General features: G+C 41.0%; 2 protein-coding genes across 7 annotated transcripts in view; one reads left to right on the top strand and one right to left on the bottom strand.

Moving 5' to 3' along the window:
* Positions 1-16,867, bottom strand: part of LOC110533272 (stonustoxin subunit alpha-like) — an 83,991-nt gene that overhangs the window by 58,113 nt on the left and 9,011 nt on the right. The gene's annotated exons all lie outside the window — the stretch shown is intronic.
* LOC110533276 lies at positions 360-15,322 on the top strand. 6 transcript variants are annotated; one of them, XM_036989541.1, is made up of 5 exons: positions 653-1,186; positions 8,360-8,414; positions 9,497-9,594; positions 9,767-9,871; positions 11,102-15,322. In XM_036989541.1, exons 4-5 carry the CDS (start codon positions 9,778-9,780, stop codon positions 14,809-14,811), a joined length of 3,804 nt encoding a protein of 1,267 aa, XP_036845436.1. In that variant the 5' UTR covers positions 653-1,186; positions 8,360-8,414; positions 9,497-9,594; positions 9,767-9,777; the 3' UTR covers positions 14,812-15,322. The 6 variants fall into 6 exon arrangements, 5 of the variants coding, with proteins under 5 accessions (XP_036845436.1, XP_036845434.1, XP_036845432.1 ...); XM_036989537.1 differs by lacking the exon at positions 653-1,186 and adding an exon at positions 5,520-7,668; XM_036989539.1 differs by lacking the exon at positions 8,360-8,414.

Genomic DNA, 16,867 nt, shown 5'->3' with positions numbered 1-16,867 from the left:
CTTCAGCGATTTTTGCAATTCGTTCCAGTCACAGGCAGCAGAGAACTGGAACGAAAGGCAGCCAAATGAGGTGTAGAACCAATTGGAATTTATTTCCCAACTGATGGCCTAAGTCCATTATTCACACTTTGCCAATGATTATATTGTTATTTTGTACCTATATGAATGTCAATCAAAACTTACTCTGCAGTAAGGACAATGTAATAACGTTTATATAATTGTACTGGAGTTGTACTGTACTCAAAGTAGCATACAAAGCAGAAATACAATTAATCTGATCTACTCAATGACCACCAGTAGGCTACTGTAGCAGTCTGTATCCACTAGAGCCTTGGTTCCTACCCAGGGGTACTAGGACATCTGGGGGTACTTGGCCTTTCCACAGGGGGTACCTGAGAAGACTCATGAGACCATAGGCTGACTGTTAAATTGCACATGAGGGAGTACTTCAAGAGTAGAGGATAAACTCTGTCTCCAATGTTACTCCAATGTTACCACAGAAGCTGACCTTTACTCATTATATGATTTACAAGAAGATTGTAGGTGTGGGGTGGTCACGTGTTTTACAATAAAAAGAGATTTGGTCAAAGACAGTACAGTATGAAGATAAGCTAAAACTGCTTCTCTCCAACAGAAATCCCGACTACACTTGTAGGGGATGTCATGTTGACGTTGGCTAGTGACTCTCAGGCGTAGAAACAAGGCATCGGTCTAACGGTCGTCTCTTGCCGTACTGCGCATGTACAACCCGTCAAATCAAAGGCAGTCTTTCGATATAAACTTGTTTTTGACGAAAATTAAAACGTGTCACTTTATCACTTTCACGAGGTTGGCGTAATAACATGTTCAACTACTTAAGACATTGACTCGAATCTTGGTTGAGCCTTTTTATTTCGGGAAAATTCATAACTAAGGAAGATATTTCACTCTCATTAACTTCTCAAGCCCCAAACCCCGGCCTCTTCTGTTTAGTCTATTTCAGAAGCGTTCCTGGAAATCTTGCGATGTTGCGCCTCTGGGTTTAGAAACTCTGTGATTTGGTCTATAAAAGAGTGTGTCAAACACCAGTCTACATCTTGGTAGAGAAACATCTCATACTTTCTGGCGCATCCTTGGCTTCAATTTTGAACATCTACTTGTGATTTTATTCTGTTTGACATCCATCGGCAAGCTTCGTTGATTTAAGGTAGGCTACTAACCCTTATTTCAACGGTAGGCCTAAATGGTTGCTTAGCAAAACCTTTACGGGAAATCATTAAAGTTACAATCTGTAGTTGGTGAAACTGGCACGTCCGTTTGGGATATTACAACAACGAAGAAATTACTTTAAACAAATACGTTTTTTTGTTCGACATCGGACATCATTGCAAAACAAATTCCCACTGCCGGATGCTTCTCTCCTCCGTTTCATTACCAAAACAATATCGCTGCCTTGTTTCACCAAATGTCGATTCTAGTTTGAATTTATATTTGAGAAATACTATACAAATCGTGCGTTTCTCCACTTATTGTGGTATGCAACTGAAGGATGGGGCCAGGGGAATGTAATCCCTGTCAAATTAACAGTGCTCTAGATGCCAAGACTGACATCGTTTTAACCATGCTTTTAATGTATACTGTAACGACCCTGTGTTTATTAGCGCGGAAATCGACCATGCCGCTTTTGCGGCACCGTAGATAGCCCGACGGACCTCGTCGGGCTAGGAGGTCGAGGGTTCGAGACCTGCTCACTGCTGTTTCATTACAATACATTTACTAATAATGGAGTAAAATAAGGGTTTATGTGGGGTTCTAATTGGGTATTTAAGTTATATTCTTCAAAAATGTATGGTTATTCTGTGTCAATTTAAATGTCCAAAAATGTATGTACCAATCCGAGACTAGCTTTTAATAAGGAGGATAATTTACTGAACAAAAGGGAACCATCGCGCTCTTCCAGAAGCTTTGCTAGTGTATAAAAACAGCAAATCCAGACAACAACAAAAAGATTCACACTCAAAGTTGTCGCATAAAGCTTACTTCATTATTCAATATTTTTAATTATTTTCACTGCATCAGGGATAGCGTACACAGACGTTTCGGCTTTACAGCCTTCAGTGTAGGTACAACTTTATTTGAATTCAAAACAGCGTTTGTAAAGAACAAAAGATGAGCAGCAGGTGGTTCTATTCAGGGTTGACACATCAGTGATGTATATTTTCTGATCTACCTGTATACAAATTAGTTACAAAGAAAAACAGAATTATAGGGTATGGGAGCGGGCACGAAGGGCAACTCAAATCAATCGCCCCAGGTGTCCGCTCACCTAAATACATCGTATCAATTCACAAAGGATATCAGGAAAAGCCGTTCATAAATATTTGGGGCCAACTCATAAACGATAAGGTCTGATATGGACAGTGTTCTTGTTTAACAGTGTAAATGTGGCTTAAATGAAATAGGTGAAGTCTAATGCTTAGTTTACACCATGTGGAGATACAGAATTTAATGTATACATCCACATGGCTTCTCTTTGTAGTAATTTGTTGTCATGGTCACCACATATACGTGGATGAACTTTTTTGATGATTGTGTTCTGTGTTCTATAAAGTGTCTCAACTGGCAAGGTGATATTTTGTTACTTCTAATAGTGGATTTATGTTCTCCAAGACGTACTTTCAAGACGCGGGATGTTCTGCCACTATACATCTTTATTACAATAGCACTTACATACAGTACCAGTCAAAAGTTTGGACAAACCTACTCATTCCAGGGTTTTTCTTTATTTGTACAATTTTCTACATTGTAGAATAATAGTGAAGACATCAAAACTATGAAATAACACATGGAATAATGAATGCACTGTGGTAACCATTTAAAAATAAAAAAAATCTAAATCTATTTTATATTTGTTTCTTCAAAGTAGCTACAGTTTCTTCTGTTTTTGTTGAGATGTATTAATTAACTGGCTTCGGTTCAAGCCTTTAACTCGTTTTGGATCTTTATCAGCCAAATATCCGGGTGTCCTTGAACGCGAAAACGCTCAAGGAGAGAATTTGATTGTCTTTCATATTATTCCTGTCTGTGTACTGTATCCCTGATGGAGTGAAAATAATCTGTATGCAATAACTTACTGAAGCCTAGCTAGTTTGAGTGTACTGAATTACTATTGAGATTTAGAAGCACTTGAACGCAATCATGTTGAATTTACACATTCACCAACTTGGAAAGAGACTCAGTGGAAGACAGCATGACTACTACTTTATACTCCCAGCACCATTTCACTTGAACGGACAGATGAGAAAATATCTATATTTTTTCACAAACAATATATTTTACATTTTTTTTCAACTATTTAACGAGGCTAGTCAATTAAGAACATATTTACAAATGTTTATTTACAGTGTTTGTAGATTATAAACAGAGGCGGTTGTCATATTGTCTCAAGGTATTAAAGAAACAAAGTTAGCCTTGTTTGACCATCCTGCTAAGTGGATCACAAATACATGAATAGCCTCTACTGAGTCTAAGAACCCACGTGTATCAAAACAAAATGTAGTAGAAGCTGGAACACACTCTTCAGGAAACAGTACCAAATATACAGTACAAAAAATACTGTTTTGAGAGCAAAAGCATTCACTGTCTGTTTTTTGGTTATTTTCATATCTAATCTCTAAGAAAGTCAGAGACCTACAAGATCAACAAGAGAATGGGTGGAGATGCATCAAAAGATCGAGCAGATAACGCAGAGAGAGACCGCGATCAAGCCAGAACTGATAAACAGAAAGCAGAGGAGGACAAACTGAATGCAGAGAAGGAAAAACAGAACATGGAGAAGGAAAAACAGAAAGCAGAGAAGGAAAAACAGAACATGGAGAAGGAAAAACAGAAAGCAGAGAAGGAAAAGAAAAAGACAGAAGAGGATTACAGGCAGCTCTTTGCTGAGAAAGTGAGAATGGAAACAGAACAAAAGATGGCAGAAAAACGAAGACAGGAGCGTGAGAAGGAAACTCTAAAAGTAATAGAACACAATAGACAGCGAGAGAAAAATGAAAAGACAAGAATTCAGCTGGAAAAAGAGATTGTAAAAGGAGATCAGAAAACTGTATAAATTGTATCCACATATTAAGAGACAAAGGCATAAACTGTTAAATGATCCACATAATGAATTATTGAACAAGGCACACAATCATTGTATACCTTTAATATCCACAAAACCAATGCCTGTCAATATCTGAGAATCCTCTGTAGCTTTGGAATAAATAGATTCTATTGATGCCTTGTTGTCCGATCTCTTCTCTGACACGTCACACCTGACAGAAAAATGCAAACAGTTTATTCAGGATTTATTACATTCAGTATTTACATTCAACTCCCTTATAGGCCGGCATTCAATGCAAGGCATGTTTTCTATAAACATGTATCCATACCCAGTATGTTAGCCAGTGGCGTCATTAGGTCTGGGCTTCCGGGGTCCAGCCCCGACCATTTTGATGGTATTGTTATTTAATTTTTAAATTTCTGATATGAGTTTCCATAACCACACATCAGTTGCGCTATGCACATTTTAATGACTAAAATAAACTATCCAATATACTTTGCTAGGCAGTAGCAGGCACTGCAAGAAGCCCCTGATGTGACTCAGTGTCTGCTGTGATTGGTAGAGATTTCACAACGCAGTGGACCGCTCCCGTCCCTTGACCCCACCCCTACAGCACTGGTTAGATGTCAATCCCATCACTCAGTAAAACACCTTAGCATAACACAACAAATATGGATATTCAGAATTTCTTCCAAAAAGGCAAAAAAAAACAATAGCGGGTTGAGTAGTGAATGAGGAACAGTCAGAAAAGTCAGCGCAGCAGCAGAGTTAGCTGCAGGGTTGTTGGTAGCTAACTAGTCTCCATCAGCATAAGGGTAGGCTAATGCTAATAAGTGAGCGTTAAGTTTCAGTATCCTAAAGGTGTTGGATGTCAGTCTGAGTTATTTAACAGTATATTTAGTGAATGGGAAAGCTAAGGATGTTGATAGAAGTCATGATATTAGGAAAAGTCGTTATTTCCAGCAAGTGTATTTGATGGGTTTAGTTTCTGTAGCTAGCTTCTGTAGCTAGCTGAGACCGAAGAGATGAGCAACTGGTTCTGACTGAAGCACATATCTTCTGACAGCGACACAGCGCCGCCATGTGGACGGAAGCTGAAATTTGGTGCAACATAATTAACCCTTTTTAAAATGAGCAATGTTGAGGTGGGAGAACTGATGAAATGAAATTAATCATAGGTGTTATAACCTATATCATTCTACATGTAAACATGCTTGGCTCGTGTTATTTCCATATAGGCTTTGTAACTATTTGTAAAGAACTGCCCATTATTTCATTGGTGAAATAATTTAATTGTGCTTTTATTTTTACTCTTTTTTTTCCATTTAGCTACTTATTTAGTCACTTACTTTTTCTATTGTTGCATTTTTGAGAGGGGAACCTGCAAGAAGGGGGAGGGCAGCCAGAAAGAAGGGGCAGGGCAGCCAGAAAGAGGGGGGAAAAGATGGCCAGCTTTGTGGTTATATTGTACAGGGAACAAAACATTAAATACATAGGCCTTTAAATGGTGTCCTCATATGTTATGTAATGGTAGAACTGACGAGGTCTGTCAACTCATTCCATTCCAAAAGTCCATTTTTCTTTGGCTCAAGTCTCTTTATATTCATAAAGCCTAGGGGGCTATGTAGCTTCTTATCTATCGTGTTTGGAGTTGTGTTGCGCTGTTATGTGAACATTTTAAATGTTTCTTTACAGTTGAGTTGCCCTTGTTGTGTCAGTATAGTAGGATACTAGGATAGGGCTGTAACTGTACAGGTATACCTACCAAAACGTTTTGCACGGGACCCTGGTTTGGTCTGCACTGTGAACCTGAATGAATACAATTTTTTTTATTTTTTATGTAAACACTAGGCCTATAGGCTATGCTTACACTGGGTTGTATGCCATTGTCCCGTGAGTAAAGCTGTAAAAACATTGTAGGTTATTCTGTTATCATTTTGGAATCGCAGTCACTTTACAACAGCGATGGACGGAGTTGGAATTCAAATTATGGAATTAAAAGTGTATGGTACAACAACCAAGAGCCAAAAGGTAGGCTGCTATTTCATAATCTGAACGGTGTTATTTGTAACTGTAGGACAGGAAGAAAGCACATGCAGTGTAGCTAGCTATCCACAGCTGGCAGCACACAAGTAATCATCAATTCGGAGTGCAGCTGTGCGGCCAAGATCGTAATGTCTGTGGTAAATTTGGGCTTACTTTGGATATCCCTATGGGGCTAGTTAGGGACCATAGGTAAATTATTCCCTTACATGGTAAAATATGTTAAATACAATAGCTCCAAATGTCAATGACTTAACCTCAAACCAACTGTAAATTGTATAAATGCCTTTGCAAATATTGAAAGCATTAATAAGAACTAAAAGGTGTGCAACATGAAAATATTGTCTCCTTTATATTGTGTAATTTATTGACGATCCCTAACTAACCCCGGAGATGGGCTATTCAAAGTCAGGTTGCACACCAGCCAGCTGAAGCTAATTGGTGAACTAATTTGGCTAACTTTTCCCACCTGCGAACACACACACACACACATGGAACCACACTCTGAAACTAACTCATGGATGAGTTCAGTCATGGCTGCTAGCAGTTCTTAATGAACCAAACCTGAAATGAGGCCAAATCAGGGAGGGCAGTCACCCTTTAAATCTATCTGATGACATGTTGCACCTCTTCCTTTCAGAGGCCAGTGGAGCACTTTGAACGGCAGCAGCTAGGGGCACATGGTAGGGAAGAGGAGGATTTAGGTGAGCTAGACACAGGCCCAAAACAAGTTAAGCTACCTCAGTACCCCCTTGGCCATTCTGGATTGCAAAACTAAAGAGACCCAGCAGACAAGACACCGAGATAGATGGCAACAGAGGAGTAGATGAGGCACAAAACACAGAGACAGCAACACAACAATAGGATATGATGAAGAGACACCAGAAGAGGATAGACAAAGAGACTGTAACAAACAAGAACCTGAGACAGCAACACAACAATAGGATATGATGCAGAGACACCAGAAGAGGAAAGACAAAGAGACTGTAACAAACAAGAACCTGAGACAGCAACACAACAATAGGATATGATGAAGAGACACCAGAAGAGGAAAGACAAAGAGACTGTAACAAACAAGAACCTGAGACAGCAACACAACAATAGGATATGATGCAGAGACACCAGAAGAGGAAAGACAAAAGAGACTGTAACAAACAAGAACCTGAGACAGCAACACAACAATAGGATATGATGCAGAGACACCAGAAGAGGAAAGACAAAGAGACTGTAACAAACAAGAACCTGAGACAGCAACACAACAATAGGATATGATGAAGAGACACCAGAAGAGGAAAGACAAAGAGACTGTAACAAACAAGAACCTGAGACAGCAACACAACAATAGGATATGATGCAGAGACACCAGAAGAGGAAAGACAAAAGAGACTGTAACAAACAAGAACCTGAGACAGCAACACAACAATAGGATATGATGCAGAGACACCAGAAGAGGAAAGACAAAGAGACTGTAACAAACAAGAACCTGAAACAGCAACAGACGAGGCAACAGAGAAAGTGACAGAGTAGATGGAGAGTGAACAGAGGTGGGTTCAATCACTTCAAACTGCTCTATAGATTCTAATTAGTGAAAGAGTTAAACATGGTTTACAAAGGATTTGCAGGTTAAAAAAAAGCTTGAAATTACTATTAAAACAATCGTTTACTTTGACACTTTTTACAACCAGGACAGGATTAGAGAGGAGGGTAGACAAGAGACTAGAGAAAATGATGGTGTCTGCTATGTGCTCATGTCAGCGATTGGGTGCAGAGATGTAGCGGAGTCAGGCGCAGGACACAGGTTTGAGCAACACAACTAAAAATCAAGCAATATTCCAAATACGAAGATACATACAAACTGACACCTACAACAACCACTAAGTGTCACGGCCCCTCCTCTGCAGTGCAGGGGCGGTTCCTCCTGCAGGCAGAGGAGGATCGTTAGTGATTGGAGTCACCTGGGCTCAGGGTATTTAAATGGCTTCACTAATCACTCTTCTCTCTCTGCTCCTCCAGGTATGATCCTGTTTTGTTTGTTCCTATGTAGTTTTACTTAGTTTTCACTCAGTCAAATTCACACACACAGATTCACACATCCCTGCACTTTACATACACCTTACATTATGATACTTTCACACCTCATTCCCTTTTCTTGGTTTAAAGTTAATAGTTTGGTTTGTAATAAAGAACCTTTTTGATTGGCCTATACCTGTTCGTGTCCCCTCATTTTTGCCACAGGCTATGAGCCGGCCTGTGACACTAAGACACCAACAATCACGGACAGAACAGAGAGGTATGCCAGAGGGTTAAATAAGGAACATGATATGGGAATTGAAACCAGGTGTGTGTAATACAGACAAAACAAAACGAAAATGAAACATGGATCGATGGTGACTAGAAAGCCGGTGACGTCGACCGCCAAACAAGGAGAGGGACCGACTTCGGCGGAAGTCGTGACAGCTCAGCCCTCTGCCAATTACCTAAAGCTGCTGTATGTATTCTAATTATTACACTGTGTGTGTTTGGATACTGTGGGATCCTTTAATCAGTTTGGCTCGTTGAGCAAGTCGGTCTGTTTGAAGTTGTTCAGGGGTTTTTGGCAATACACTGTAGATCAAAAATCAAATCATATCAAACTGTATTTGTCATATGCGCTGAATACAACGGGTGTAGATCTTACCGTGAAATGCTTACTTACGAGCCCTTAACCAACAATGCAGAGTTTAAAAAAGTAAGACATTTGCTAAATAAACTGAAGTAAAAATAGTTTTACAGGCTAGAGACCCACAGTAGCTACTATAATTGAGTACTGGCAGTGTCTGCTGTGGCAGGTGGGAAGGTACAAGAGAACTCTAATATCTCATCTCTCAATGTTCATCTCAGTGCACCAAATTCCTACAGTTAGCTGTTGAAATTCCATTTTTGGGGGGGAGCTGAGCACCCAATGTCTTCAAATTCTAGAAACTCCCAATGATGCTAGCGTGGCTTATAGTTGCATAAATGATGACAATGATGTACGGTTTTATTTACAAACAAGAAAGTAAACCATATATAGTTTTGAAAATTTATTTTGAAGCTATCCTGTGAATATCATCTAGAGCGCTGACTGACAGCCCTTCTAGAATTTGAGGGTTACCAGCCTCATCAAAAAGCTAAGCTGAATGCAAAAACCAGAGGTGTGGCTGCCGTTTTGCTGAAGGACGATTCCAGAGTGAAGATGTTACAATTGTGATCAGAAAAGTTTCATGTCTCCTATTTTTTTTTTTAAAATTTTTTACCCTTGGTGTCAAATCTTTAGGTGGATTGTTTTAATTAAGACTGTATTATGTCCGCCAGAAAGTCATCAACATGTACAGTGTCTTTGTGTTTCTGCAGTTCAAGGGTTTTATCCAAAGAAATAAGAGCACCAACCGTCAGGGCTCCAGAGTCCTCTTCCTACTCAGAAAGAGCAACAAGACTGGTGGACAAAAAATGTGAGTGACTCAAATGTTTACATAACATACCGTATCAGTGAAATTTTACACACGCTGCATTGCCTGGGCAATGAGCAAAACAAAAATAATTTTATTTTGAGGGCCAAATGATCTGTTGAAATTTTCTAATACTGGGGCTGCTGAAGTAACCCCAGTCCTGATATGTTTTCAGAACACTGAGTCATGTCTGACTCGGAGACCATCGAGCTAGCCGCTCTGGGCCGACCCTTCCAGCTGGGGATGCTGTATGACTGTCGTAGAGATGTCCTCATTCCAGGTACAGGAAACTATTCCTCTTTGGTTTAGAGGTAATCAATATGCATCATCTTAAATTAATTGACAGTGTTTCCAACATTGAGTTGGATAGAGGGCACACTGTTCTAGAACAAGGAACACCATTGAGGGCTTTCACCATTTTAAAGTAGTTTCTATGGGTTTAGGAATCAGCAGGAGGGGTCAGCCAATGAATTGCACTTCTGAACAGATGTTCCATAACTGCAGATGTCAGTAAATCACCAACCTTGGCATTATACCTGTTCAGACTATAGACACTCCACACAGTAGGTGGTGGTCTGCACCTTTACAGTTTATTTACTAACTGATAATACACTCATAGCAGTTGAAGACATTGGGGCCATACTTGTGAACATAAGCAACCATTTAAATGTAAACAATTTCTCTAGCTCAAAATGCGTCTCAGATTATTAGAATTGTTGATTTGCTTGACCGTGACCAAACGCTAAATTGTAGCTGGTCCCATCAGATAACATGGCATATGTTAGCCCTATGCTAACCTCACCAGGTGGCCCTGATTTTATTCTGCCTGAGCCCTCCTTGGGACCCAGATTTAATTGTATAATCCTTTAACCGAAAGAAAGTCTCTCCCAGTTGAGTTCTTCAAAATGGTGAAAGTCCTGAATGGAGCTGCCCATGCTAAAACAGGCTTTTGGGCACTTAAGTCCTCTATGATACTGTCACAGAAGCGGTCATTGCAGAGAGAGATTATCTTTCTGGTGCATCTCTATGGTCACCACAGAGTAAGAAAAGCTAGAGGACGCACTTGGGACAAAAGGGTGATGGCAAGCAAGTTGGTTTTGAAGTGTTCATATTGTAGTAATGCTGTCAATGGCAAAGATGGCACTTTCTTAACGATTGTATGTGGCACCATTTGTCTCTGTAGGGGAATGTTCTGGATAACCTTTTCTGATTCCAAATGGCACTCTTTATTTGGAACAAAGGTTCTATTTGACCTGAAAGAAGCTCCAGATAGAACCCATTTCCAGACTGGTTCAAATGGTGCTACAGAGCATTCTTTACTTCTGAGGGTAGGAGGTGTAGGTTTTCTAACTACGGGTTGACACTTAGAATATTTACTTTGAGTTAAATATGTACCTTTAATTAGTTATTTGAAGGAAACCATGTTTACATATAGAAATATTCACACATGTACACGTTGGAATATAAATTTCACAATAAATGTTCTTTGGTTCTTCTCTTTAAACTGCAGGTATCACTCTCTGGGATTCTGAGATGCTGCAGAAACACATCGATATCTGTAAACAACAGAACACTGAATTCAAAATAATTTCTTCAGACTCAAGTGAAGCCAAGTCAGAAGCTTTGAATGTGTCTGCATCTCTTGAGGCCAGTTTTCTTGGTGGCTTAGTCAGTGTGAAGGGTTCTGCTGAATTCCTACATGACAAAAAGATTTCAAAGCGTCAGTCTAGGGTTTCTCTGCAGTACCGTACCACCACTCGCTTTGAGCAGTTGACCATGGACCACCTGGGGCCAGGAAATGTGAAATACTGTAATGTCTTACAAGAGGGCTCTGCAACCCATGTGGTGACTGCCCTGCTTTACGGAGCGCAGGCTTTCTTCGTTTTTGACCAAGAGGTTTCCTCAGGAGAAAACCATCAGGACATCCATGGAAACCTGCAGGCTACAATAAAAAAGATCCCTCTCATGTCAATAGAAGGGAAGGGAAATTTGAAGATGAGTGAGGAAGAGCAGAGAGAGACCAATAAATTCAACTGCACCTTCCATGGTGATTTTGCACTAGAAAACAACCCTGTCACATTTGAAGATGCCATCAAGGTGTATGCTGGCCTGCCACATCTGCTTGGGAATAACGGAGAACATGCTGTGCCCATGACTGTCTGGCTCTATCCTCTCAAGAATCTGGACTCTGCAGCTGCCCAGCTTGTCAGGCAGATCAGTGTTAGCCTGGTGCGTCGAGCACAGCGAATCTTGGACGGACTGGACAATACTGATGTACAATGCCAGGACATGGTGAAGGAAGACATGGCTATCAAGTTCCCTGAATTCAAAGCCAAGCTTAACAAGTTCAGGGACTTGTGCTCAGAGTACAAGCTGGTGTTCCAGAAAGGTCTCTGTAAGGTTCTTCCCAACATAAGAGGAGGAGGAATGGAGGAGGAAGAGCTGATCAAAATGCTCAACAGCAAAGAACGATCTCCATTCCAGAATGACCTCATGATCACGTACCTGGACGACAGAGAGAGAGAGATGAATGTTGTCAGCTCTTACCTTGACATAATGAAAGAGGTACAAGTTGTGTACTCAAGCAGTGAATTGGATGGATTAGTGCTTGATAAAGCTAATGATTATGTTGTGTGTTTTGCATTATCCTATTTGAAGGAGAAAGAAGAGTATGTGGTAGTCCTGGAGAACTACTTGCTGGAAGATTCAAAAAGTGATTTTTCACTGATACCTTACAACCCCAAAACAGCCAGAAAGTCTGTAGCAGAAAAGTGGTTTCACTCGGGGGAGGTAACGTCCCTAACCAGGCAAACCGTAAATCTGTTCCTAGACTTCAAAGAGTCAAACGAAGGCAGGAAAAATCTTGCATTCTGCATTGCATCAATTCCAAACAAACTCCTCACTGCATCCTCCATCCATGTCTATGAAAGAGGAACACTTTTGACTCCACAGTTTGAGCTGCCATCAAAGCCAGGTGTTCCCACCATCAAGAGTCTGGGGCATGACTGTGTCCACTTGCAAGTCAACCCTCCCAACCTTGGTGTTACCTCTGTGGAGTCGTACCAGGTGTTGTACCAGGCTGAGCAGGCTGATTCTGAGTGGATCGAGGTCAGATCTGATGCTACTAAACAGGTCACCATCATTCATTTGGACTCGTACAAAAAGTACCGCTTTAGCTGCAAGGCGGTGTGTAGACCTGGTGTGAGCCTCTCCAGTGACTGGACCGAATACGTCAGGACCCGCCCATGTAGCCCCCCTGGATCACCCACAGAGAAGAGGATAGAATCGGAAAGTATCAGAGTGAACTGGGACATTCCTACCATAGTGGGAGATGATGTTGAAGTCATTGGTTATGTGGTTGAATACAGAAAGAGTGTAAAGGCTATAGACAATCAGATGTGGCACACCATCAAAACCACCACTAGAGAGAGTACACTGGAAGGACTAGAGGCTGACACTGCATACAGCATCAGAGTCTCTGCTAACTGTGGCGAAACAGGGAATAGTCTTCCCAGTCCTGAGACTGTGCTGACCACCCTTAGGGTCTCTGATACCCAACCGAAGACGAGTAAATCAACAGGAGCAAAAAGTGAGGAATTCCTAAAAATATCCCAGAAGGTGGAAAACGGCAACCCCTCAATCCACTGGCTGAATCTGGAAAAGAAGTTTGGTGTAAAGGAAAGTTTTGACCAGTACACTTTTGGGAGGAAAGTTGAGCAAGGGAATAACAAGGTGATATTGCTTCTGGGGGCCACAGGTGCAGGAAAAACAACTCTGGTCAATGTCATGATAAACTACATCCTCGGGGTAAAGTGGGAAGACTATTATCGCTTTAAGCTCATCCATGAGGTGACCAACAAGTCACAGGCTGAGAGTCAGACTGTGGTTGTGACATCATATGAGCTCTACAACCAGCCAGGCTTTCAGATTCCTTATTCTCTGACCATCATTGACACACCAGGGTTCGGAGACACCAGAGGAATTGCTCAAGATAAAATGCTCACCCAGATGATGAAGAATTTCTTGTGTCATCCTTTAGGGATTGATCACATTGATGCAGTCTGCTTTGTAGTGCAGGCATCACTTGTTCGTCTCAGTCCTTCTCAGAGATACATCTTTGATTCCATCCTGTCCATCTTTGGAAAGGATGTTGCTGAGAACATCCTGATGCTTGTGACATTTGTTGATGGGAAGCACATACCGGTGCTAGAGGCCATCAAAGCTGCAAATCTGCCCTGTAAGAAAAACAAGAAGGGGCTACCAACCCATTTCAAATTCAACAGTTCAATTCTGTTCTTAAAGGAGACAGAGAGCAGCTCTGAAGAGGATGATACTGATGATGATCATAAGGCCCAGTCTCCAGAGCAATGGAGGTCAACTTTCAAGGAGATTAAGAAATTTTTCCAAGAACTTGAAAGCATTGAGAGCAAAGATCTGACCCTGACAAAGAACGTTCTGAAAGAACGTGAGCTTCTGGAGAAGACCATGACACGCCTGACCCCTCAGATCACAGCAGGTCTGTCAAAGCTAAGTGAGATCAAATGCTTCAAACAGTGTCTGGAGAACGAGGACGAGAACATGAAACAGAACAAACATTTTGAGACTGAGGTAAATGTGCTGCAGGTGAAGAGAAGCAAATTATCCCAGGACTTTGCGACAAACTGCAAGATATGCAATTTCACATGTCACACCTGCTGCTTCCTCCCAAATGAGGATGACATCAAAAGTTGTGCTGTAATGGATGATGATGGCAACTGTACCATATGTCCAGAAAAATGCTCTTCCAATGACCACGACAGGGAAAAAGTATTGTTGACATATGAAACAAAGACTGAGAAAAAGACTATCCAAGAACTGAAGGACAACTTCATGAAGGCGTGGGGCAAATCTATGGAAACCAAGGACATGCTGGATAAGCTTGAGGTTGAGTTTCATATGATTGAGGACGCGCTGATGAATTTGATCAAGCAGTCTTCTGACTGTCTCAAGAGACTTAATGATGTTGCCCTGAAACCAAGCTCTCTCTCCACTGTGGAGTACATTGAGATACTCATTCTCACAGAGGAGGACGAACACAAGCCAGGCTTCGAGGATCGGATCGTAGGGTTGAAGAAAATGAAGGCAGAGTCTGAGATTCTGGATAAGATTGCAAAAAGAGAAGCTTTACTCCCAAATGAGAGAGAATTCATGAAGGATAGAGTGCAGGAGGTTCCAACATAAGTCAGGGATGTTGTCCTGATAACATTATCTGGAAACAAAATTGGGTCTCCATTTGAACATTAAACTGCCCAATATTGCAGGAATGTTTGTGTTTACTGGGAAGATCTAACTGAGATCTGGGGTTCATTGGATTTGTATTAAAACTCTTAGCCTCGTGTAAATCCATATGTTAACTGAACAAAAATTAGGGCCTAATTTAGATCTAGATTAAATCAGAGCTACATAGCAAATCATTGTTTTAGGCAATGTCAGAGGTGCAGGGCCGGCCTTCCATTTAGGCAAGATTGTGGTGGCAATTGGCTGCCGCCCTCCAGCGCCCCTGATCGGCTACAACACCGCCAGCAGCACCCCAGCCACCAGCTCATAGCGTTGCTGCAGTTCCCGTCCCCACCCCATTCCCCCTTCTCCCGAAGTGCAGTCCCACTATCCTTGGTAGCTACGTTGATGTGTGTGTTTTTATTTGGGATAATCCAATTGTGAAACATTAATAAAAAGGAATCTGCCAATTAAATTATTGTTTTGTATTTTGTGTGTGATGAATATGATTAGTGATTAAGGCAGTAACCTAGCCTGTTAATGTTAGCTAGCTACTACTAGTGGAAATAATTTTGGCTAAAAGTAAGCTATAGAGATTTGAAAAAATTTGTTACCATGTTTAAGAGGCACAAACTATCAGGAAGCCGGTGTGGAGAATGACAGGACATTCATTTGCCGAGAATGACGAGACCAGTTTGCTGATTCTAGCAATGAAGAGGGCAAACCAGAGCATTCCGAGCCATGTATTTCCACCGATTACAGCTCTCTGGCTGGTCAAGAATACGTGGTGACAGGCCTAGCCACACCTCCAAACAATGCCGGAGAAGACCCTACTATCTTAAACTCAGTTTAATCCTTTCTCATGGTTGGTGTCTTGACGAATTTGTCCAAAATCATGTGACATAAAACACTACATTTCTTACCTTGCATTCATGGCCGTGTTTGTTGTTCTATCATATATTAAGCATTTATCAGTTAAATGAGACATTGAACTTGAACCCGGTAAGAATCCTGGATGTTGCTCTGACAGTTCTTTGTATGGAGAGTTTGGAAATGCTCGGTAACTAGGCTTATGTGACATTTAGTGTTTCCTTATGTTACGGTGTGAATATAGTTTTCATGGGCACACAAATCCAAACTGTATTGGATTACAAAATCAAATGTGTCTAACTGATATAGTCTTAACCTGATACTTAAAACCAAAATCGATGGTCTTTAACCCGATGAAGTCCATTGTGCCGTGGTCCATATTAGATCTAACATCCCTAGCAGCTGATTGGTGTTGATCATCTGTCTGCTTGATTTACAGCAGGGTCACGTTAGATTGGACAGAGAACGAGTCAAGGTAATGAGTTAAAGTTGTATTGGACAGAGTCGACTGTGTGAAATTGTGTAGCATAGACTATAGCGTATGGAAGCATGGCCTTAACTACATATGAGGACACAGAGGTCTGTGGATTTTTTGGTCAATTCATATTTTTATTGCATGACAAGATAATAAAATAGTAATTTTTCTTATGATTTTGTTTGCCGAGCATACAGCCTGGCAGCATATCGCTAGTTCACCCTGCTATGGGCACAACGGAGAATTGGACGAGGAGTACGGCGTGTCATCCCTGCGTGTGTCGTTTCTTCCATAAGGAGAACATACCTTAAAGCAAGTGGCATTTACATTGACTTTGCGCTGGAATAAAACCCGTTCATTTATTACATCTAGCCTGCTGTATTATTTTCAAGACATGGGCCTAATGTCTGTGTAAAAATAGTATTCGTTAGCTTGTCCACTATAATAAACAGGTTCAAGGGTACCAAGATAAAACTACTTTCAACATGTACAAACCCCCTGTCCCTGTTGCTATAGTGACTACAACTAGCTTTGACTGCCATCTATTGGAAAGGAAAGGTAACTACATGGGGAAGCCAGAGTCAAAGGAGACTTTAATAATATTTGCCAATTAGCAGATGTCTTTATCCAAAGCGAACTGGGTTACATGGTAGTGGAAACAGATCATAGTGTGTT

This window comes from Oncorhynchus mykiss, chromosome 10 (assembly GCF_013265735.2).
Source record: "Oncorhynchus mykiss isolate Arlee chromosome 10, USDA_OmykA_1.1, whole genome shotgun sequence".
In the NCBI taxonomy this organism is placed as follows: Eukaryota; Metazoa; Chordata; class Actinopteri; order Salmoniformes; family Salmonidae; genus Oncorhynchus; species Oncorhynchus mykiss.
The sequence above is the reverse complement of the archived record's forward strand: the minus strand, read 5'-3'. Positions and strand labels throughout refer to the sequence as shown.

What these genes read in the sequence shown, in the direction of transcription:
- LOC110533276 (XM_036989539.1), top strand. Translation starts at nt 9,778, where the DNA reads ATGTCTGACTCGGAGACCATCGAGCTAGCCGCTCTGGGCCGACCCTTC. An exon ending in TAGAGATGTCCTCATTCCAG is followed by an intron (nt 9,872 to 11,101) that starts GTACAGGAAACT and finishes TTTAAACTGCAG; the next exon opens with GTATCACTCTCTGGGATTCT.